Raw genomic sequence first — 23,613 nt, forward strand, 5'->3', positions numbered from 1 at the left:
TAAAATGGTGTGCTGCAGTTTCTAAGATGATACTCTTTAAGACCAGGGTAAAAAATTAAGGAGGGCTTGACGCTTGTGGCAAAAATGCCCCTAGAAAATGCAAGGATTTACATTATTATTTTTTACCCACTTTCATCCAGTATGTAATACACATATGACAGTATATGTCACACGTGAGACTACAATACACTACCCTTTTGTTTGGAGAACTTTCGGTTCAATATGTTTTTTTAAATGAAAGGGATTTTAATGGCCATATCAATAACACACAGTTGTCTGCTCAGCCCAGCAAATGTGCATCAAAGCAAACTCATTTATCTCTTTGTGATGAGCAGACTACAGAACTGCAGCTGAGCACATTTCACCAAGGTTAAAGCTCCATGCACTGCCCCAGAGCCACACCTCAGTATAAACATCAACTTTTTATCACCAGAGTGAAAGGAAAGTTTCCAAATTTGTGTTTTTAAATGCACTACTATAGAATGTACAGTATGTGTCCTATATTCAAAATCAATCTGTAACCCTTTACAACAGATATTGTTTTCAGTTCCATTCCTGGAAGGCCACATCCTGCAGAGTTTAGTTCCAACCCTGCTCTTACACGCCTGCCTGTAATTTTCAAGTAATCCTGATTACCTGGTTCAGGTGTGCTTGATTAGGGTTAAAGCTAAACTCTGCAAGGAAGGGAATCCAATAGCTTGCTCAGGCTCTACAAGGATATCTTAAAAACAACCCTTGCTGATTACCACATATGATACTTGTTAATGTAATGAGGGTAAGATCAACCCTACACTTAACTTATAGAAATGTACTACTTACTTTAAACAAATCTTGCTGTATCCTTTCAAAATATGTAGAATTACATGCAGTTTCACCAACACAAAGAAGGCATTATGCTGCCATAATGAACATATCATTAAGGCCACATTCAGTTTCCTTTATTCCCTCAAAAATTACATTCTTTGAGAATGAAAAAGGAAATTGCTCAGTTGGTGAACACTGCCATAATCATCTGTAACAGTACATAATACCGTAGTCAGATAAAGAGTGGTGGAATGATACAGAATTACTGGTTTGAGGTTTACTGAGTTCCCCATTCACATTTCCTATGTGTATTCCATTTCTTAGTTTAGAAAACTGAATATTCTCCTTAGACAGCTTAGATTGACTTAATGCCGTGCTATTGAGGGTGATTTGTACCGCACACTGAGTAAATTGCTTTTATATTGTAACAAAATATTTCAAAGTTCACACCTGTAATGGTCTCCAGCCCCAGCTGTGACACAGATAATCATAATGGGCCTCTTGTTCTCCTAGCACTCAGGAAGGTGCTCTGGTATACCACTGACCCGGATCGACAGACTGAATGTGATATACAAGTCAAGCCAGCCAAATAACATTAGAGTTTTTTTACTTCGGCTTAAGATGTCAGTTTGGATTTAACCATATTATCTTACACTGGAAATCTCTAAGGGGGATTAGGTTTATTTAACATGGATTAAAGCAAGAGATGTAAATCTATAGTTCAATCTGTCATTTCAAGCCAAGTCGTATAAACTTACTGAATCAATGTTGACATTAAGCACCAATTTCCTAACACCATTTGATTGTGCAATTAGGTCTGCTTAGAGTAGGCCTATACACTGTAAAAGGTTTTCATCATTATGTTATAACAAAAACTAACACTTAAATTTCCATCCATTTAACTTGTCATAGTAATTTCTGTAATTTCTGCCCGGTTTTATTTCAGAGATTTCAGTGTTTCATGATTTTCTTCATCAGTAATTCAATTCAAAGTGGTTGAAAAAGTGCAATGAACTTCGGAACCTTTCATTTTACTTAACTTTTTAATTAAACTTTTCTTAATGGAGTGAAATTTTTACAGTGTTCAATAATTTGTGTCATGCTGCAATTTTCAGTGATGTTGTTCCAATTCTGTGGCTCTGGAGGACTAATATTTAAAGATTAACACACCATCCGTTTGATTGAGAAGACCATGGACGAGTTGGCTACTGAAAGCGGTCCAGTCACTCTCACTCCTAGGAGTTCTCACCATTGTCATAAAAGAGCAAGCTGCTATTGCTCACAGTTGGAAGGTAAATGGAAACAGTTGGCTCTCACTTAATGGAAAAAAAAGGTTTTAGACAAACTCTAACAGATTGCAGATCTTGAAAAAGTGCAAAGAGGAGGTAATAAACAGGGTGTCATGTCTGTGTTCCTGTGGGAGTATGAATGGTAGATGAAAAGGCTTTTGAAAAGGGCACTGTTTGATCATCTCAGGGGCCCATGACACAAGACAGGTCTTGCAGCCCTCAGACAGGGCACTGTATTGAGTTGAGTATGTTGAGCTGCCAGCCATGTGGCGAGAGAAGTAGCAGCATGGAACATGGGTCTAAGTGTCTGGGCATCTCAGTCCTACTGTTTAACATCACTTCAGATGAACTAACCTGTCATTAAAATCTTCTGCATCCTATGATAGCAAGAACAAGTAACCTAAATTCTTGCTGAAATAGTCAAGAAACAATATTTCTGAATTGTGTTGCCTACAGTATAAACAGGCCTGCACGAAATCAATTCATGTGTTGTTATAAACTTCGCTGTATAATAGTAACATTATATTGTCTCTGTTGCAATGTATAATGCTAATGATGTGTTTATTTTCGTAATTGCAAGTTTGCGACTATATCTTATAATTTCAACTTTATTTCATATATTTGCATAATTGTTATTTGGGCATTACGTATTGTAATTGCGGAGGGGGACTCCAAAGAGGCTGGTGCCAGGACCATAATTTTTCCTTGCTTGTCATTCAAAAAATATTAGAAATACCCCACCTTTGGCATTTTTGTTGATCAAATATTTTGGCTGATTTGGTGAATGATGCATTCAGCTACCAATGAGAGTGCAGTATTTTTGGTGCGTTCATGTCGTATTTACCGTAATTGTGAGATTCCAACTTGTAAACTAAAAAACTATCACGTCTTCATAGAACATGTAATTACAAATTGTAAACTCCGACTTGACAGTTGTGACATCATGTCAAAAGAACCAGAGACTATTTAGCCCGAAACGGAGCACTTGTATTAATATGAATGGGAGAAATTGGAACACCCAATATGGTGGATGTAGAAAAGGAAGTCCTGCCTTACAGGTAAAAGAGCCAATCACATTTTAGATACAGACATCGCCTGTTAGTTAACTCTAAAGCATGCATGTGCATTACCTGGACCAGCCTGAAAAATAGCGGTACTTTTATGCCGTTTGTAGCCATAGAAAATAGCTGCCCGGGAGTGTTACCAAGTTGGCGGCCAAGTGGACTGACTTGCCTTGAAAAGGACTTTTAAAAGAGCTAATATGAAAGCGGCCTCAACAGTTAAAGATAATAGTGAATACATTTCTGTTTGATATGCCATTTTATTTTATGCCATTTTTACCTGGAGCGCTTTCTTTATTCTTAAACATTTTGCAAGACGTAAATCAGTAAAGTGATTAATATATCAACAACAAAGCCATTTTGCCGTTGAGTGTTGCCATAGCAACATAGTAACTTCTGAGGTCCGAAGAAGTGAACAGCTCCGAGTTGCCATCTTGTAATTCACTGATTCTTGAGATAAGGGACAAAACATTTTTAAAATCTGAGTTTCTATTTTTTAATACTAAATTAATTTGAAATGGATATATTTGTAGACAAAGGTCTCAGCTAACGAACGATGTAAGGGAACAGGTTTTTATAAAAACGTTTTTTTTTTTTTTTTTTTTTCTGAAAATGGACATTTATTCACTTCATAACTTGCATCTTACTGTAATTTGTGTCAACTCTGTCAGACACACCAAAAAGCGTGCTATTTTAATTTGATTCATCCAACAAGTGTAAAGTCTTTAATTATCTAATAATAGTGATCAGTAAAGGAGTTAAGTGATAAAATACATTCTCTGTATTTGTATATTTCTTTTCTGTTTTCATGCTATTCTGAAAATTCTGACTGAGTTGACAAAATGTAATATTTTTCCATCTTAACCATGTGTTGTACACTGGAGCCATTTTTTTTCCCCCTCAGTTGAAGATGCCTCTATAATCTAAACTAAACTAAAATGCCTAAATTGATCTCACAATTTTAACAGAAATTATAATAATGAGAATGACGGAGTTGACAAGCTGAAGCTGTGACCACAGAGCTTTTCCAGTATTTTTATTGTTATGAATTTCTTGATTTTTAAAATAAAGATGACTTTATGTAAGACATGTTTTTTCCCTTATCTCAAGAATCAGTGAATTACAGAAATTCTGACACAACATGAACGCAGCATTAAAACTATTTTTTGAATTCCATTTTCTCTCAAAATCAGCACAGAAAATGTATACTCACTGACAACTTTATTAGGTACATCTTGTCACCTTATTCATACGATTATCTTATCAGCCGAATGAGATATTTATTGATTCGCCATCCATCTCATGACAATAGATTACAGTGAAAAAGCAGTACTGGTGCTGTGAGAAACTGTTATTGGCTAATGGTCTCCCCGTTATTAAACTCAATACCAGCGTTAATTTGAATTAGAGTTTTGACTTTGTTCAGCACAAAAAACAGCACTGATCTTACAGGTAGGCCCAGACAGATTATATAAAAATACACTCACGACCACTTTATTAGGTAAACCTCTAAACCTTCTTATTCATGCGATTATGTAATCAGCCAATCGTGTGGCAGCAGTGCAATGCTTAAAATCACTGATGTTCACATCAACCATCAGAATGGGGGGGATGATCTCAATGATTTAGACCGTGGCATGATTTTGGTGCCAGACAGGCTGGTTTTAGTATTTCTGTAACTGTTGATCTCCTGGGATTTTCATGCAAAACAGTCTCTAGAGTTTACTCAGAATGATGCCATCTTGTTGATGAGAGAGGTCAACAGAGAATGGCCAGACTGGTTTGAGCTGACAGAAAAGCTATGGTAACTCAGATAACCACTCTGTACAATTGTAGCAAGCAGAATAGCATCTCAGAATGAACAACACGTCGAACCTTGAAGTGGATGGGCTACAACAGCAGAAGACCACGTCGGGTTCCACTTCTGTCAGCCAAGAACAGAAAGCTGAGGCTGCAGTGGGCCTAACATCTGTGTTCTTCGGCAGAAATCGAGATTCATTAGACCAGACTATGTTTTTCCAGTCTTTAACTGTCCAATTTTGGTGAGCCTGTATCCACTGCAGCCTTAGCTTTCTGTTCAGCAGTTACAGAAATCCTCAAACCAGCCCGTCTGGCACCAAAAATCGGTGAGTGTATATTTATATATTCTGTCTGTGCCTACCTGTAAAACAGCCACCAGTGCTGTTTTCGAAACTAGTTGAAACTATAATTCAAATTGATTTTGGCATTGAGTTTAATAACGGGGAGACCATTAGCCAATAACAGTTTCTCACAGCTCCAGTACTGCTTTTTCGCTGTAATCTATTCTCATGATATGGATGGCGAATCAATAGAAGTCTCATTCGCTACAGTTAACACAAGGACTTTGCGATTCCATTCAGCAGATATAATGATTTTGACAGGGTGCTGGATAATAAAAACATCAGAAAGTGGTCATTATGTTAGTTGCCCTTGTTGAAAGGGGGCTGACTGATGGTAGCACCCGACTTCTCTTTAATAGCAAGCTCTGCAACATAAGCTGGGCATAACCCAAAGGGGCTTCCCTGCCCAGCAGTGCCCAAACAAACAGGGAGAGTAACTGAGAGAGTAATTGGTTTGCCAGGAAAATTGTGGGCGTGCTACATCACTCACCATTCTCTTCCTTTTCATCTGCTTGTCAGCGTGACAGAGTTCCCCTGTTAAAGCAGAACTGGGATGTAATGGGGGGCCTGGGTAGCTCAGCGAGTAAAGATGCTGACTACCACCCCTGGAGTCGCGAGTTCAAATCCAGGGTTGAGTTGAGCTCAATGGACAGCATTTGAGGCATAATGTTGATTAGCTCAAAAATTTATTTCAACACGTCCCTCCTTTAAAAAAAAAAAAAGAGAGCACAAACCAAGGTTACAGTAAGGCACTTACAATGGAAGTGAATGGGGCCAAGTTTGGGAAGGTTTAAAGGCATAAAATGTGAAGCTTATAATTTTATAAAAGCACTTGCATTAATTGTTCTTTTAAAACTTTACTGCATCATTTACTGTATTGTTTGAGCTGTAAAGTTTTTTTATAATCATCGTTTACCGGGATTACAGGGTTTGCGGCATTACGTCGTCATGGCAGCGAAATTGTAAAGTTGAAAAAGTTGTAAACTTCACACAGAGTAGGTTAGTAAGCAATTTTATCACACTTAAATCATGTTAACATGCATATTGTTTACATCTTGTGGCTATAATTTTGAAACAATATTTTAACATATTTTACGGATTAGCTCCATTCACTTCCATTATAAGTACCCCACTGTAACCCAAATATGTGCTTTTTTTTGCTTTTGCAATTTGTTTTTTTTTTTTTTTTAAGAAATGGAGCGACAAATCAAAAATGTTTATTATTATATGTATTTTTTTATCACATTATGCCACAAATGCTGTCGATTGAGCTTAACTTTCGTAAGTCCCTTTGGATAAAAGCATCTGCTAAATGAATAAATGCCAATGTAAATGTAACTTGTTTTTTTTTGTTTTTTTTTTTTACCTGGAATCCTTTAAGCGTTTTGTTTGAGGAAGAACAAACTAAACTCTGGTTCCTGTCTAAGTGAATGGTTCTTGGACTGGACTTTACGCCTGGTTGTCAAAAGTCTGACTTGCATATTGTAGGGTGGAACTGACATTGAAATACACAAGCTGTGCATATTGTCTGAAACAGTTATCTTTAGAGTGTAATTTCTAGGCTCTGTGAGTGGAGTTTCAATGCTACAACTCCCACGCTAGCATGCTAACAGCTCTTTCACTTCCACTCTGTTCTGAAAAACATCAGGCATTCCTCACCCTGATAATCTCGTACTCCACAGTCCAAATTCAGCTCATATTTGTCTTCTAAAAATGTGGAAAGTTAGAACAACCAAATTCCTCATTAGATAAGCAGTGACCTCTCTATAACAAGACTGTAAAACTCCTCACAGCATCTTTTCTGGGCTCTGGTCAGGGATAGCCTACATCAGCGCCACCTGTGAGTGCATTAACAACAACAGTCTATCTAGAGCTTGTCACAAAAAACACTTAACCTTCAGAACCCGTACTGGCCTATAGGAAAGAAAGAAAAAATCACAAATTAGATACATTTATCCAAAGCTTCAATGAGTTTAAATGGAATAAAGCTAACCATTTTAACGTTTTTAAATGTCATTCGGATTGACTCACTGAATCATTTGGAACGGTTTTTCACCAGATATGTGTTTCTCCCTCACAGAAACACGATACGTTGTTTACAACACAAGGAACAAAAAGAGTGCTGGATGAAGTGGATATTACATACAATCAATTAAATCTAAATCTGAAAACCTATGCTATCGTTTGCCAGCGATGAAGAAGGTCTTTACATGTATGTACAACTTGTGAATGACTCCGTATCACAGGTAAAGACATAACCAAAACACTAACAAAACACGAAATAGCTATATAGTTTTTTGTTGTTGTACTTCATTTGGAGACGTGTGTTTTTAATTTGTGGCCTATTACATCAAATTGCAGCTGACTAAGAGGTAGCTTAGCTTCCATGTAGCCTGCAGTGTTACTACTTTCCCCAAAGGCTAGCTTTCATCTTAGCAGAACTATTTTCTGTAGAGTAGTTGGTTTCTTAACTAGCTACTTTTTTTTTTTTGGAGAAACAAAGTTGATAGTTCAATAGCAAATACTCTGAAATCCAGTAAGTAGACAATCTTTATTGCCTTGTACTTGTACATTTATGGCAAAAATGGTGCCCTGGAAATTAATTGAGTTTAATTAAACTGGTTGGTTGGTTGGTTGGTTGGTCTAACTGATCTTAAATTAAACTAGACCTATATACTGTAGTTGTTATATTTTCTTGTTCTTGTTTAACTTGGGTGAGTTCTGGTTTTATCATATTTATTGTGTTCAGCTGACTCCAATGTTCTATTTGTACAACAGTAGCCTACATATAATATAAAGACATAGATGTGTATTTGTTATGCTATGGACAGAGCAGCCTACTGTAAATTGAAAACCATCTGGATAAAAAGAAACATTCTTATTTCTTCCAAAAGATGTATTACACGTGACACTGACATCAAAGCAGGACATAATGCAAATGCAATACTCTTTGATTGCTTTACAACACAAATTAAAGACTTGAGGGGTTCTTTACCTGATATCAAATCATACAAAAGCAATGCTTTTAAAGTAGATTGCTTTTTTACCAAGACACTGAAGGGTGCAGTCAAGTGTAGAGCCTACTCCATTGTGTGGTCAAAGAAAGCCTAATGATAGTTGATAAAGTTTGAGTGACTGTTTTCTCAAGGAGAGCTTCATCCCAGGCTGGCAGAAAGGCAGCTCTGACAAAGCATGACATTGTTGCTGTGATAAAGTGCCGACCCAGTGCAAACAGTATGTGTGTGAGAGTTGTTTGTTGGCCCAATGGTATCCTACATAACTACACCAGAAAGCCAATGGGATATTTTTTATCTGCTAGATGCCAATTGTGTGGCATGTCATTTTTTCAATGTAAAATACTTTTTCCTATCCCAGCTTAATACAAAAAATACAACTGTAAGTAAGCCATTCATTGGTTGATTTCCCCCGAAAGTCTAAACACTGTGGCTCTATGGTGCTATCAAAACATTCCTCTGTTTGTTTGAGCATCCCAACCAGCCAGACACGGCAGCATTTGCTCAACCAATGGCATGAGTTTGGGGTGTGACTATTTATTTATTCAACCAATTGCAGACAGAGGATTGCTTGGGGAAACCTGTTTGAAAAGAGTCATTATTTTTGCAAATTGTTTGGTGACGCTAGTGGTTCAGAAATTACACACATCACCTTTAATGCTGTTTTAATGATGCTTACAGTCTTGTCACTCATCATTTCAAGCTTGAGTTTGTGATCTCGTTCTTTGCTCTTTCTGAGCGACATTGTTTTGGATGCAGATAAAATTGCATTTTGGAGATTTGGATTTGTTAAAATAATTTGTCTGTTTGGTTCTGGTGTGGATTGTGAAATAGAATTGTTATTCTTGGCAGTGTACAGGAAATGGAAAAGCAAATATTTTAATAATTTTTTTATGAGAGATTTATATATGTAGCTTTTATTTACTCATAATCCCTAAAGAATGAGCCACCTCATTTCTGCTTTTTGCATCTTATGGGGCCTGGGTACTCTTGCTGCACCAGAGGATCTCCACATTCCTCCTGCTGTTTGTGTTGGGACTGTGTTAGCTTCTGAAGGGAGCTTGCCATGCACTCAAATCCTTATCTGTGGTTCCCAGTCTGACTGACAGACCACCCAGTCAACCAAGCGAGCCTTCAGTTAAGGACACAGGAGTGACCCCAGACCTGGTTCAAGTTCCCGATGCAAAGGGATGAGTTTCCATGAGGGAAGCACAATTTAATGTAAACTAACAAAAACAGTCAAAACCAAAGACTGCTGACTTGTTTAAAGAAATGCAGAATGACAAAGCTTCATGACCATAGTGAAATGTCTTTGACATGCAGGAAATAAAACAATGACACATTCCCTCCTGCCACTTCCGTCCTTGTTGAGATCTGATGTTCATCTCGTTCTCCAAAGGAAAACTGCATACGTATCTGGGGAACAAGCGCACAGCTTAAAAGACAGAGGAAACTATCTGTGGGACTCACGCGTGTCCATTCATCATCTATATGTGCCAGGCATGGGTTAATTCAATGTAAATTTTACATTGTTTATACTGGAGAAAGTCTTGAATGTACATAGCCTATTTATCCAAATACCAACCCCACATGTGATAGATGTCGACAGTAGCAGGTGTACAATGTTTCATATGTTTTGGTCATGTCCTTCTCTAAATACATATTGTTTATCTGTTTCTTTCTTCAGTTTTAGAAGTTTTCGAAACTAACTTTGACTTATTATTTTCATGATAAGATTTGTTAAAGATAAATTAATATATTTCTGTCCTGTTTACTTCACCCTAAACTGGGATTTTTATTTTGACACTGCAAGTGCAGTCATTTTTATTTCATCTTCACCAGGAGCTTTTACTATGAAATGGGAAGTGCAATGTTTGTTTGACAGTTATGAGTTTCACATCTTGTGAACCGCTGTCAAACTCTCCTTTACTGTTCCGCGTTTGTAGATTTGTATAATAACTTAATAGCGGTTACTAATTTTTGGAATTGCGTGAATGCTTGAACCTGCAGTACATCACAATGCAGATGAACTGTGCTAAAGACATGAGCACCTCTGCCCCCGCGCATGCACACAGATCAGCGCGTCACCGGTTCATTCTGAAGCGCACACAGACAATGTTTATCTGTCTTTAATCGCAGCCTTTGGCAGTTAAATGATCACATATGATCATATCTCCATTTTGATGTTATTTTGATTAATTATACAGCCCTGATGGATCATAAAATTAGTCTACTGATGCACTCTATGAAAGTTAATGGCCGAATAAAAGGCTCATTAAAATCATTGCGATATTCACGATATTGTTGAATTTTATATCGTCAGCAAAATCATCGCGATTATATCGTGGGTATTCGATGTATCACCCAGCCCTAATTGACAGGTGATGTGTGTATCTAAAAGGTGATTGGCACTTTTACCTGTAAGGCGGGACTTCCTTTCTACATCCATTGACAGTTGGGCGTTCCATTTTCTCCCATTCATTTTAATAGAATCGGGCCGTCTCTGCTAAATAGTCTCTGATATAGCGCACAAGATGTATGGACTACTTTTATGATAATTATATTGTGCCTTTTTGTCCTTTTTGAAGCTTGAGTGCCCTGGTCCCCATTCATTGTAATTTCATGGAAAAGGGTAACCAGTAGGCTACAGTCAATTCCCCTTTGTGTTCATTAGAAGAAAGAAAGACATATGGGTTTGGAAAGACATGAGGGTGAGTCAGTGGTCATTTTTCCAACCAAGTTACAGATTTATGTACAAAATCTCAAAAACAATTTGTGAATAAAGCAGCGTTTCCATACGATGTGTTTAAGAGAGCTAAATTGTCACTTCTGGGGAAATTGGAGCAAAATAGAAATGAAAAGGGAATTAATTACTTGGGTTAAAGAGCGCACAGACAAAATGCTCTTATGAGCTTCATGTTTGCAAATGTTCTGCGGCAGATGCCTTATGTCTGGGAGTGAAAGCGTGTCAGACAGTTCTAGCAGGTAATAGTAGCCAATCATTTTGATGACAGACTTTATGTTCAGCATTTCAGAGCAACATTTCAGATGCTATGCAATGATATTGAAGATATTCTCTGAGCAAATTATGCATTTGGATTGAGGCAAACTCACATGACTTTTCTGATGTGCTATGTTCCTATGTACACTCACTGAGCACTTTATTAGGAACACTATGATCCTAATAAAGTGCCCATCATGGTCTTCTGCTGTTGTAGTCCATCCGCCTCAAGGTTCAATATGTTGTGCATTCTGAGATGCTATTCTGCTCACTACAATTGTACAGAGTGGTTATCTGAGTTACCGTAGCCTTTCTGTCAGTTCAAACCAGTCTACCCATTCTCCGTTGACCTCTCTCATCAAAAAGGCGTTTCCGTCTGCAAAACTGCCACTCACTGGATGTTTTTTGTTTTTGGCACCATTCTGAGTAAACTGAGAGACTTTTAAGAGATTGAAAATCAGTCTATCCAACCCAGGCTATCCGCAGTTACAGAAATACTCAAACCAGCCCGTCTGGCATCAACAATCATGCACAGTCGAAATCACTGAGATCACATTTTTCCCCATTCTGAATGTTGATGTGAACATTAAGTGAAGCTCCTGACCTGTATGTGCGTGATTTTATGTATTGCCCTGCTGCAATACATATGCCATAAGCCACCGTTTTTGTATTTATGCAAATAAGCCACCGTTAATGATAAACAAAACAAATACCATTTAATTAATTAATTTATTTATTTTTCAGTTAAGCAAGATTCAAACTTGTGACCTCACACACTTAAAGGAAGAAAAAATTTCCTCAGAGCCAAAACATCTCATTTTCAGATGAGGCACTGTACCCCCCTAAGGCTCAAATCCTACATATAGGAGACTTCCTAATTGTCTTTTGACTGCTTGATTGCACATGGATTGCACTCTTTCCTCACTTGCTTTCTCATTTTTTTATACTCTTTGCCTCAATTCAACTAAAACCTGCATTTCTCTTGTGAAGAAGTGCTGAAGTTGTGGCCTATACAGTGAGAATGCCTTTCCACTTGGAAAAGAATAAAGTGAAAACAACACTGGGAGGCAGCACTCATGCTGATGCATAGAAGTATATATTTATAATGTTGTAATGATGTTATGAGTGTTAAACTGGGAAATATATTTTGGTATGCATGTGTGCATTTTATATTTGTTTATTCTTGTTCATCTGATATCTATTAGAGAGAGTGCCACTGGTGTTATGATGCTGCTATGTCCCAGTGTGTGAATATAAATTACTAGCAGCACTTTGTTGCTGAAAAAATTAATTTAAGAAGCTTTTGCTGTTGTTGCTATGCTATCTATGTTTGTATGATGTGGGTCGGACCACCTTTGCGAGAAGAGCTGTGGTCAGTGATCAAAATGAACACTCGTCAAGCACCAAATATGAGCAAAAATTGGCTTTGCTGTGTAAATAAAATGTTGTTACTTGCAGATAGCTGTTAACTTTAGTTTGTAAGGAACTGCAACATAATATATAGTTTAAATTGTATTTTCAAAATGATAGTCTGACCCCTTTGATGTGACCGATTCTAATTAAAACAAACCCTAAAAAAGGTATAAAAAAACAAAACAAAACAAAAAAACACCCGTCACGACTCACAGGTCTTCTAACATAGTTAACCTCAGTAGAATATCTACCACCAGAGGTTTATTTAGGATGCCTAAAGTTTATTTTTTTTGTACACACTGCAAAAAAGAATTTTCTTTAGCAGTGATTTTGTCTTGTTTTCCATTAAAAATGTATAAACATTCTTAAAACGAGAGGAGTACGGTGACGCCATGCAAAGGGCAGACGTGTGAGAGACAGCTCTGCGCACTTTGCTAATTTTTTTAATTATTTTCATGATACAATCTGGTGAAATTCAATACACCCAGTTACACATTTACTGTTCGAGGTAAACATGGCAAAGAAGTCAAAATCCTCAAGCTCTGGAGACATTAAAAGACACTTACGGGTTCAAGATGAAAGCCCAGACAGACCTGTGGACCGGGGACTCAATTTGGATGGCACGGCGGGAGAAGGAATCCAGCGTCAACTGTCCAACATGTCGGTGATGCTGACGAAGGTACTTGCGGACTTGGAGGATCTAGCTGTAATACGTCGATCGATTACGGCAATGGAAAAAAATGTCTCTGAGCTAGTCACGAGTGACAGATGTTGAAAAACGAATCGATTACTTGGAGTCATCAGAGAGGGAATTAGCCGCTAATCTGCCCGTGACCAAAGTTGATTTGGAACGTGTTCTTGAAAAGCTTGAAGATCTTGAGAATAGAAGTCGCAGGAATAACATTTGAATTGTTGGAATTTCTGAGCATGAGGAGGGCAGAGATATGGTGAAATTCCTAGACGAGCTTTTCCCGAATCTGCTCGACATAACAGGCCACAAGCTGGAAATCGAGCAAGCTCACAGAGTCCCTGCTCACAGATCTGCTGAGGGAGGAAGGCCCCGATCGATTCTGGCCAAATTTTTGAAATCATCCGATAAAGATCTTGTGTTGCGCCAGGCGAGGAGCAAAGGAAAGCTTTCTTGGAAGAATTACAATATTTTCTTGTTCCCGGACTTTGCGAACTCGACGAGAGAAACACGATCGGTTTAAGGAATGCAAGAAACTCTTACATCAATGGAAGATCACTTTTGCTCTGTTTCCAACCAGAATGAGAATAAACACCAAGGATGGCAGCAAAGTATTTACATGTCCCAATCAGGCAATGTCTTTTATTGAAACAATGGGTGAGTAACCATTGGGTGTTTTTCTTGTGAGTGGATTGACTCACTGTACATACTCTAGCTTTCGGAGGAAGCTAGGCGCCATTTTTGCTTCTTTTTGCATCGGCTCCGCAGAGTGGTTGGAGTTGATTTTGGCTAATATTTACGCACCTAACGCTGATGATCAGAGCTTTTTTATAGATCTTGAAGGGATATTGCAAGCCGCTGGCACCCCTCATGATATAATATTGGGATGAGACTTTAATCTCTTGATGGACTCAGTCCTTGATCATAGTGAAGCAAAAGTGTGCAAGCCTCCTAGAGCAACATTGACACTTCACAGAATGTGTAAAAATCTTGGTCTTACAGATATTTGGAGACTTTTGAACCCATCTGGTAGAGACTATACATTTTTTTCATCAGTCCACAAGATTTATTCTAGAATAGATTTTTTTTTTTTTTTATATATCCAAATCCCTCATTTCATCTGTTGTTGATTGCTCAATTGGAAATATCTTAGTCTCGGATCACGCCCTGGAATCAATAAAAACTTTTAATAAAAAAAAAAAATTAATAAAAAAAAAAGAATTCTTAAAACGAGATACATTTGCTTAAGAATCAGTGACACTAGCTATAAAGTCTTGTTTTCAGATAGTTTCAGATAGAAAGTTGATACTTTCTATCATAATAATTAAAAAAAAAACTTAATTCAAAGAGAAAACAAGTTCATTTATTTTACCCCATTTAACTAAACCACAGCAATTTGTTAGATTTTGTTTGAAGACCTAATATCTTAACACCCTGTCTATATCGGACGCGAGTGGTACGTCAAACCGAATCAAAAGCAAATAGATGCCGTTATGATCAAAGAACATACTTTTTTTAACAGCCAAGATGTATGTTCTTCATCAAATAACCGGTGGCCGCTGTTTGTTACAAATATGCAAGTGATGTAATGGCTAAGGACTAAATTTCATTGCAAGAACAAATGTATTGTTTTGGTATAAAAATACAGTTCATGGCATGTAAGAAATATTGGCTGGTCAGTTTTCTCAATTCAGCTAATTGGGATGGCAGATGGGAAGAATCAGGGGGTGGCCCAAAATCTGTATGTGTGTTAAGTGATCAGATGTCACCAGTTTTATGTGTGAACTCTGATTTCATAAACGATTCTCTCAGCCCAGAACAGTTCAGCTCTAGAGGCTGTAGTTTGTTTAATTTGGACCATCACTTGTAGCCTCTGAACCTTTACTAACACAAAATAATTATTACCTTAACAAAACTCTAGGTCAAACCACATCAATGCCCATTGCGTTAGCACAAAGAACAGTGACACTATGTTCTATCAAAATATTTGCTGGTGCTTTTCTTAGAGGTGCACATCAAAGGCAAACCACTAGTGCTGTATTTGCTCTGGAGAAGAAGTTCTCCTGCCAAATGATTCTTTTACTGTTCCCTGAACTTGTTATGACACCTCACTTCACAAGGATGTAAGTTTTATTTGAATGATTATTTTTACAGCCCCGCAGAGCACTTCAATAAGCTGTGAAGCAGGAAATTTAGCGCTAAGGAGGGCAAGTAGGCTCTTTGAGACATTCTATAAGTCTCTGTAGAATAAACAGTAGAATGGTTCGATGTTATAAGGCACCTGCCATGTCAAACTCAATCTCTGAGGTTTGGATCTTTAGCCTCCTCCAACAGTGCAAACAAACTTTTCACTGTTTATGATATGTTGCTGGAATATTTGTGAGCATATGCATGTGTCTGATGGGTGTTAATGATTGCCACACTATTACTTGTTTATACCCTTATATTTACATTGCAATTATCCATCAAACTGTGGTTTGTTCCACCACTGCATACCTTAGCTATAAGCACCTTCTATACATATTTTGATTATATTTCCATCTCACTGACAGTGGCATTTGTAAACCAAATGGGCATCACTGCCTTCTGCCAGTCTGCCACAGACCAAGCATCTCAAGAGAGGGATGTCATGCTGAAATTTTGATTATGAATACTGAAACTTTGCACAAATGTAAAAAAGCCTAAGGCTGTAAATTGTCATTTAAAGCAACTTAAAACAAAAAGCAACTGTAGCAAGATAAACGGAATTAGTTTTTACTCTACTTTCTTTATATATCAACATCACATTGTTATTTTTTTTTACTATCATGACTCAAAGTTAAATCACATGGCTGCCTTCTGACCCTGTGACATAGTAACAAATAGGCAACTGTTATTTTGGAATACTGTTACAGGATTTTTATCCACATGTGTTTTACGCTACTCTTGTTGGATTCTTTTAGTCTAGTGCTGTCAGTTGATTTCAGAAAAATTAAGTGGGATTAATCACATAATTTCACTGCTGTGTATGTTTGTGTTTAAGTCAGTGTAATGACTCCAGGCGGACACATCGCAAAGGTTTCGCCCCTCCAACCACTGTTTATGCTGGTTTATGCTATTTTAACTGTAAATGCATTAATCGTGATTAAGAAAAACGAACACGTTAATTTCTTTAATTAAAAACTTTGGTGGTACATGAGCATAGATGGCAGATTTCAAGTCATATACTGTAGGCCTACTTCCAGGGGGTCCTGTGCCAGCCGAGCAACTGCCATTGAGGGTTTTCCTTTTTGGGTACTAGCTCAGATATTTAACCACTATGCTACACCAACCCGAGCTCTCATACATGGCTGTTTATTGAGTACTAGTCTTAGAGAAAGAAAAGGAATTTTTTTAATGTGTGTTTTTGTAGTTTCCTTGATGGCACAATGATCACACCTGTAGTGTATCACAAAACACCAGTATAAATCGCCCTCTCTCTTCCTCTTCCTTGAAAAGTTCAAAGCTTATAAACATCAACAGTGTCACTTTTTAATGAAATTTAATTTGAGATGTATTGCAAGTGCAAGGGTAGATGTTAGAAGTTAGTGGTGACAGGAAAATATAATATCCTGCAAAGGTCTTGTAAATGATCCACAAACACAGGGTTCAGTGAGGGTGTTAGTGATCTAGTATGTCACCATTTTAGATTACTTTGATACACGATCAGCCCCTCGAGAATCGGATCACATACTTGTCATAGGACGTGAACATGTAATTGATTTATCCATAAGCCACACATTTGACATGTGCCAACCAGACTCCTCACATGAGTCCTAACTGGCAGGCCAGATGTTTGACCCTGTTTAAATTTAACCAGCCGAGTGTCAGCCTATGAATCCATGCCTGTCTAATCAGAAACTCAATGTCAGTGCCGTCCGATTAATAGACTGCAGTTACCCAATGGTTTTTCTCTATCGTCTTTCCTTACACCTCTCAAACCATCCCCCCAGCATGTTCTTGCTATTTTTTTTCCCTCTTCAAGTTTGTGGGTGTATCTGGTCCATATGTGGTGTTTTCTAGCCAGCATATATTACTTTGCCATCTGGATTGTAAATATGAGCATGCTAAACCTCATATGAACACACCCTCATTTAGACAGTATCAGCTAACAAACTTTCACAATTAGTCATGTCATTAGAGAACTTGTGAACTCTGAGGTGTTGAACTTTAGTTCCCCGACAAAATGCTGTCTGCTTGGAGTGTTTGTGGCAGAATTGCATTCGAGAGTTTTAATATTTAATTGGTTCAATGTTTTAGTGTTGTCGCCAGGAATGTAATGTCCATGTTGAAGAATTCTTATCCTGGGGGTGTCTCATTTGCAACCCCATTTCACACAATATTTTAGAGAGAAAGGGCAAAACAGTTTTCTGTGTTGTTTAGCAATTTGTAACTGTATCTGTATTCGGATAGAACCGGATGTGGGCGTGGTTTAAACCGGAAGTGAGTTGAAACTAATTTTAAAATGTATCTCTTACATTTAGGCTATAGCTTCTGTATATAAAGTATGCCTCAGATAGGCCTATTTAATTATTATTATTATTATTATTATTATTATTTAATTATATTATTAAATATTTTTTTCTCACCAGATGAAGCTGAATATATAGGCTACCTAAACTGTGGAATATGTCAACTGTGGTTTCTCCTAGTATTTCGGACATCATTTTCATTTATGTCTGTGCAGTGTGCAAGTAACAACGTTATTCTGGAGGCATGAGGTGTCAAGCAATTGTAAAATGTTAAGTACACATTTTGCAGCGAATATTAAATACCAATATGAATATTAAAAGAAATAAGAATAAATTAATATAGCCTACAAATTGAAAGCACCGTAAATCTCTATAAGAAAGTTTTACTATACACTTGAAGCTTATTGTGTTCACATATTTTTGTGGAGGACATAATTAATTAGTTAAATTACATGTGCAGAATTAGTCAAATGCAGTGGAATAAATTGCAAGATTGAGCCTCTTTTTTTTTTTTTTAATCCTCTGTGTGCGTAAATATTCTGAATAGATTTACACTCTATGAAGTATTTAAACGTCTATACGTTATTTAAACATTTTTGGAATAAAGGATTAACCAGATAATTACCTTAATGTATATATAATTGTGGTCAACTTACAGTTGAGCTCCACTATAAAATCATCACTTCTTTGGTCAGGAATTAAACATCGTGCTCAGGTTGGTTTATAAATCCTTACATGTGAATTGTGTGAAACATTTGTCGTTAATGTGATCAGACATTTCAAACAGACATTTCAAGTAGTGGAAAATGTGTATGATATAGTTAATACTCTTTACAAGCTTAGATTTCAAAGACACGCACATTTAACGGAGAATGCGGCCATCCGATCTGAACTTAAAATCACCATGCGCGTTTTCATAAGGTTTACACTGTAGTAATATTGGCTCCACAGACTCATCGTTGCTTTGTAATTTTCTATGTTTATTTAAAATATTGCTTTATGCCTGTGCTCGTTGGATGATCAGTCTTACGAATAGTTTTTCTATTATTCGGATGAATTCGTTAGTCGTTTTGAAGTCATTATTCATGCCTTTACGAATAAGGTATTTGGCTTCGGGCACATCCCTACTTGATTGGTCAAAAACTATAACCCAACTCTAATCAACAAGGCCTAGCACTCGTAAATATAAAAGTTGAAAATTTCAGAAATCCTTGGCCCAGCCCGTTGACATTGGCTTGACCAATGTTATGAGTTATGGGTGGGTCTATGTTTTTATACAACCAATGGAAGGGGAGTTTTCCGCAATCTGTTTGAAAACTTTTTTTATTTTTGCAATACAATTTGGTGATGCCTGCGTCGCATAAATTACACACTTCTCTTTTTTTGTTGCAGAAATTATACACATTGTTTATTTCCTTGGTGTATTTTTTGTACACACCGCCCGTCGCTATTACCGATTGGATGGTTTAGTGACCCATGGCCCGTGATGACCTTTGATTTGTCCCACCTTGTCATATATGACAAGGGAAATCATTGGAGAAAAAAAAATGCTATTGATGCAACGTTTCATTGCCTTAATTTAGCATATTGCAGAGTAATGGTTTTTTTTTTTTTTTTTTATATATATATACATATAATGAAATCATAAAGGAGGGGAATCAGGGAAACTTTCATATTTTAATATAATACAGTTTGCAGGGCCTGAAATGCAGCATGGGATTGTGGGTTCTGAGCACAATTTTAATCATACATCAAGTTCCACGTTCATAATACGGAAAATTCAGGAAAAAATTTGGGCACTTCTGATCTAGAGGAAGTAAAAGTCATAACATTGTTTATTTCCCTGCCTTTTGTACACACCTCCCGTCGCTACTACCGATTGAATGGATTAGTGAGGTCCTCGGATCAGCCCCACCAGGGCTCCTCACAGGCTTTGCGGGGCGCCGAGGAGACGATCAAACTTGACTATCTAGAGGAAGTAAAAGTCGTAACAATAAACAGTGTATAATTTCTGCAACAAAAAAGTGAAGTGTGTAATTTGTGACAAGCTTCACCAACTGTATTGTAAAAATAAAAATGTTTTCAAACAGATTGCATGTTGACACTGGCTCGACCAATGTTGTGAGTTTGGGGGGGGTGGAGAGACTCTGTTTTTATACAACCAATGGAAGGGGAGTTTTCTGCAATCTGTTTGAAACCTTTTTTTATTTTTGCAATACAGTTTGGTGTATAAATGAGATATATTTATATATATATATATATATATATAAATTGTGTCACACAAATTGCACACCACTTTTTTGTTGAAGAAACTATACACATTGTTTATCTGTTGGTTTGATCATTTGTGGAGTTGCTTGTGTTACTTTAATGGATTTGCTTGGTGAGATTATACCAACCATTGTCAGAATGTAAACCAGTTAGTTGGTTGAAGATACAATTGTTTTTACAGAGATATTTACAGGATTTTAATTCCTGTCTCTCCACATACTTGTTGTCATATTATAGTGTAGAGCACAGATTTGCTGCCTCTTTTTTGTGGTGTTTTCATCTTCATAAAATGTTTAATCATTTTCTCTTTTTTAGGACTCAAACAATGACAAATGTATGTTTGACAGCATTAAAGAAAATGAAGTCAGAAGTTTTTTTTCCCCCGTCTTGAAGTAATTGTTGAATTTGTGGTGCCAGGCCATAAAGCTGCAATGCTTTTATCCCCTTCTCTCTCTGGCAGCCTGTGAAAAACTGTGTCATGTTCTCATTCTCTCTTTCCATAATAAATCACTTCTTTTATTTCCATAATTAAGAAAAGGGCACAAGCTAATAGTATAAAGTAAACAAAGCGCCACATTGCCTTTAGTGCAGCTGTCTTCTAATCCTCGCTGTAATTGAAATTCAATTACAGAATGAGTTCAAAACATCTCCCATTGAAAGCAGCCAACTCTGTAATGTGTCTTGTCATTATTAACATTGTCTTTCAAACAGTCAAAGGAGTGAATCTGAGCCACAGGCCTGGTCTTAACACCACCCTGTTTGAATGCTACAATTCTGTGCTGTCTGGGGTAAATAGAAAAGGTTGGTACTAAACAGGCCTTAGTACCTAGTCCAAAGTGTGGACTAAGGCCTTGTCCACACTAATAAGTTTTCGTTTGAAAACGCATCTTTTTCTCTCCGTTTTGGCCTTCTGTCCACACTGAGATGGCGTTTTTGTCCGCGAAAACTGACTTTTTTGAAAACGCACTCCAAGGTGGATACATTTGAAAACGTAAACGGATGCTTTCGAAAATGATGACGCATTTTTAGTCATGTGACACAGTCATGTGACCCATTCATTCCAAAACAAGATGGTGGACGATGTTGAATCGCAGGTGTTTTGGCTACTCTCCAGTTTGATTGCGTTGTTAAAGATTAATGTCAGTTTGTACATACTTAAGCTTACATTACTTCAAAGGAGACAGGATGTATACTAACAGTTGTTGTTCATCGGCGGAACGCGAGGACAGTTGTGTTTCAGACCATACATTGTCGCTACGTTTCAAAGAGGTGGAAAGTAAATAAACGCCTGACGTCTTATGCTTTACTCATGCGCAGTACAGGGGCGTAAGCATTTTCAGATGTTTCAGTGTGGATGAGCAACTTTTGGAAAACGCTTGAATGTTTTGAAATGAAAACGCCGTTTTCAAATACTTTCTCCTAGCCCAGCTTAAAGGTGCTGTAAGCGATTTTATTCATGGAGAAGTATGCAAAAAATTTTCCAACTCCCTTAAAGATATTAAAGAAATAAGTGTCCTGAGATATCTCAATAATATCTGTGACAGCTGTAGACTTTGTAAACAGCAAACAAATATGTGTCCGTGGACCACAGACATTGAAGCTTTTCACCTGTCAATCATTTTGCTCATTCTCATTCGAAGCAGATCATTGAAGCTATGATTCATAACGTTTGTCAGTTGAGGGTGCTATTGTGCCACTGATGAATTTGACAGCCATATGAACAAACAATGCTGCTGTTTTTTTGTCACAAAATTATCTTTAGAGGGCAGAGTTTTGGAATGAGAGCTAATTCAACGGCTCAGTCACGTGAAAGCTTCAGAACGCTAAAATCGCTTACAGCACCTTTAATAAGTAAGCCATTTTACGTTGATTTCCCCAGAAACTGTAAACACTGACTATGTTTACATGGACACCAGTAAGTAGCTTACTGCGAGAAAGCAGCGTTCTGGTTTACATGCACTGTATAAGTGGCGTACTCTTTACTCCCATATGCGTCTCGTTCAGTAAGCAGCTTTCTCCACAGCAACATAATTTCCCCGCGACGCTTGTGTAAATAACAAACATGGCATCCGAGTCAAAGTATTTTATTCTTTGTTTCTTCGCTTTATTTCCAGATGTTCCAGAGTCATTGCTGTTTTTTTCCCCTTAACTTTCCATCGCGATCTGCAGCGGAAATGCACTGCAATATTGGGACCGGCAATAGTTTATATTTGTGTGTATAAAGGGGTATAGTTTATTCTGTATGAGCTTTTCCAACTGTACTCGAAGAAATGTTGACTTCTTTCCGCTGTGTTGTTGGTGGATGGGCTCCATCCTATGACGTTTGTTATTCAGTCCGTTCACGCACATGCACACTTTTCAAAAACAGCCATCAGAATGCCACTTATGCATTTACATGACCACATTAAGCCGCATTCTCGAGGAGAAACCCATGTTTTAAACCGCGTTCTCTTAATCCCTTAAGCTGCGTAAGGATATTGGCATTCTCGTATACAGGATATTTCAGAATGCCGCTTTCTGCAAAAATCAGAAAAATTCCCCTGGAATAAAAGGTTTTATAAAGTGTTGTAAACATGGCCACTGGTGCAACATTGTTTAAGTCAATGGCATGGGTTTGGGTTGAGACTATGTTTGTGTGACCAATAGAAGAATGGGGCAATGTTTAGGAAACTTGTTTGAAATTAGTCATTATTTTTGCCATTTCATTTGTTGAAACTAGTGGCACAGAAATGAGACATTTCACCTAATGTCTCAGAACAGTACAGAAGATGTTGTCATGTGCTGGATGAACAAAAGATAGACAGTTGATGTCTAGACACATTAGGAAATATTTGGTGCTATGATTCAATACACTGCTCAGAAACCCTCATTAAGATCTCCATAATGGCTCATAGCAATGAAAGGCCACAGAAATTGTTTCACTCTTATTATGCCATTGCCCCCTAATTATTGTCTCCTCTCTCGATTCATCCTCAGCTCTCCTTCGGTGGGGCGATGGCATCTTAGCTTAATGATTAAGCAGGGCAGCTAAAAGAAAGGTTTGTTCCATGACTGGGGAGTTTGAAAATATGACCATTTAACCAGAGCAAAGCACACGGTCAAACTAGGCTTTAAGCATAAAAAATTTATTCAGACCACTCAATGAATATGGGCACCAGGATATGTTGTCACATTCTAGGGATTTAAAAAAATAAAAATAATAATAATTTATAAATAACAAATAACAATAAATTCAAAATATGAAATATTATCTATTTCACTTTCCCGCAACATTGCAAACCATGCAGCTTTAAAGTTTGTATTCTTTGTATTGAGCCAAGAAGTCAACATGACATTCAGTCTATGTCTTTTGTCTTTTTGCTATACACATTTTCTTTTTTCAAAGCTGATTTTATACAACTTTGGTAGTACGCAGGTGTAACCAGTCCTGCTCTACCCGCT

The 23,613-nt window shown here is 37.4% G+C and overlaps 1 protein-coding gene across 6 annotated transcripts in view; it reads left to right on the forward strand.

Annotated features, from left to right (window-relative positions):
- Positions 1-23,613, forward strand: part of LOC127411899 (potassium voltage-gated channel subfamily KQT member 5-like) — a 217,528-nt gene that overhangs the window by 3,166 nt on the left and 190,749 nt on the right. The window contains exon 2 of one of the 6 annotated variants that reach the window (XM_051647772.1): positions 7,376-7,541. The exons of the other annotated variants lie outside the window; for them this stretch is intronic. Within the exon in view, the coding sequence (XP_051503732.1) occupies positions 7,525-7,541 (17 nt within the window). The 5' untranslated portion in view covers positions 7,376-7,524. The remainder of the gene's footprint in view (positions 1-7,375; positions 7,542-23,613) is intronic. 6 annotated transcript variants of the gene reach the window in all.

Source organism: Myxocyprinus asiaticus, chromosome 21 (assembly GCF_019703515.2).
Source record: "Myxocyprinus asiaticus isolate MX2 ecotype Aquarium Trade chromosome 21, UBuf_Myxa_2, whole genome shotgun sequence".
In the NCBI taxonomy this organism is placed as follows: Eukaryota; Metazoa; Chordata; class Actinopteri; order Cypriniformes; family Catostomidae; genus Myxocyprinus; species Myxocyprinus asiaticus.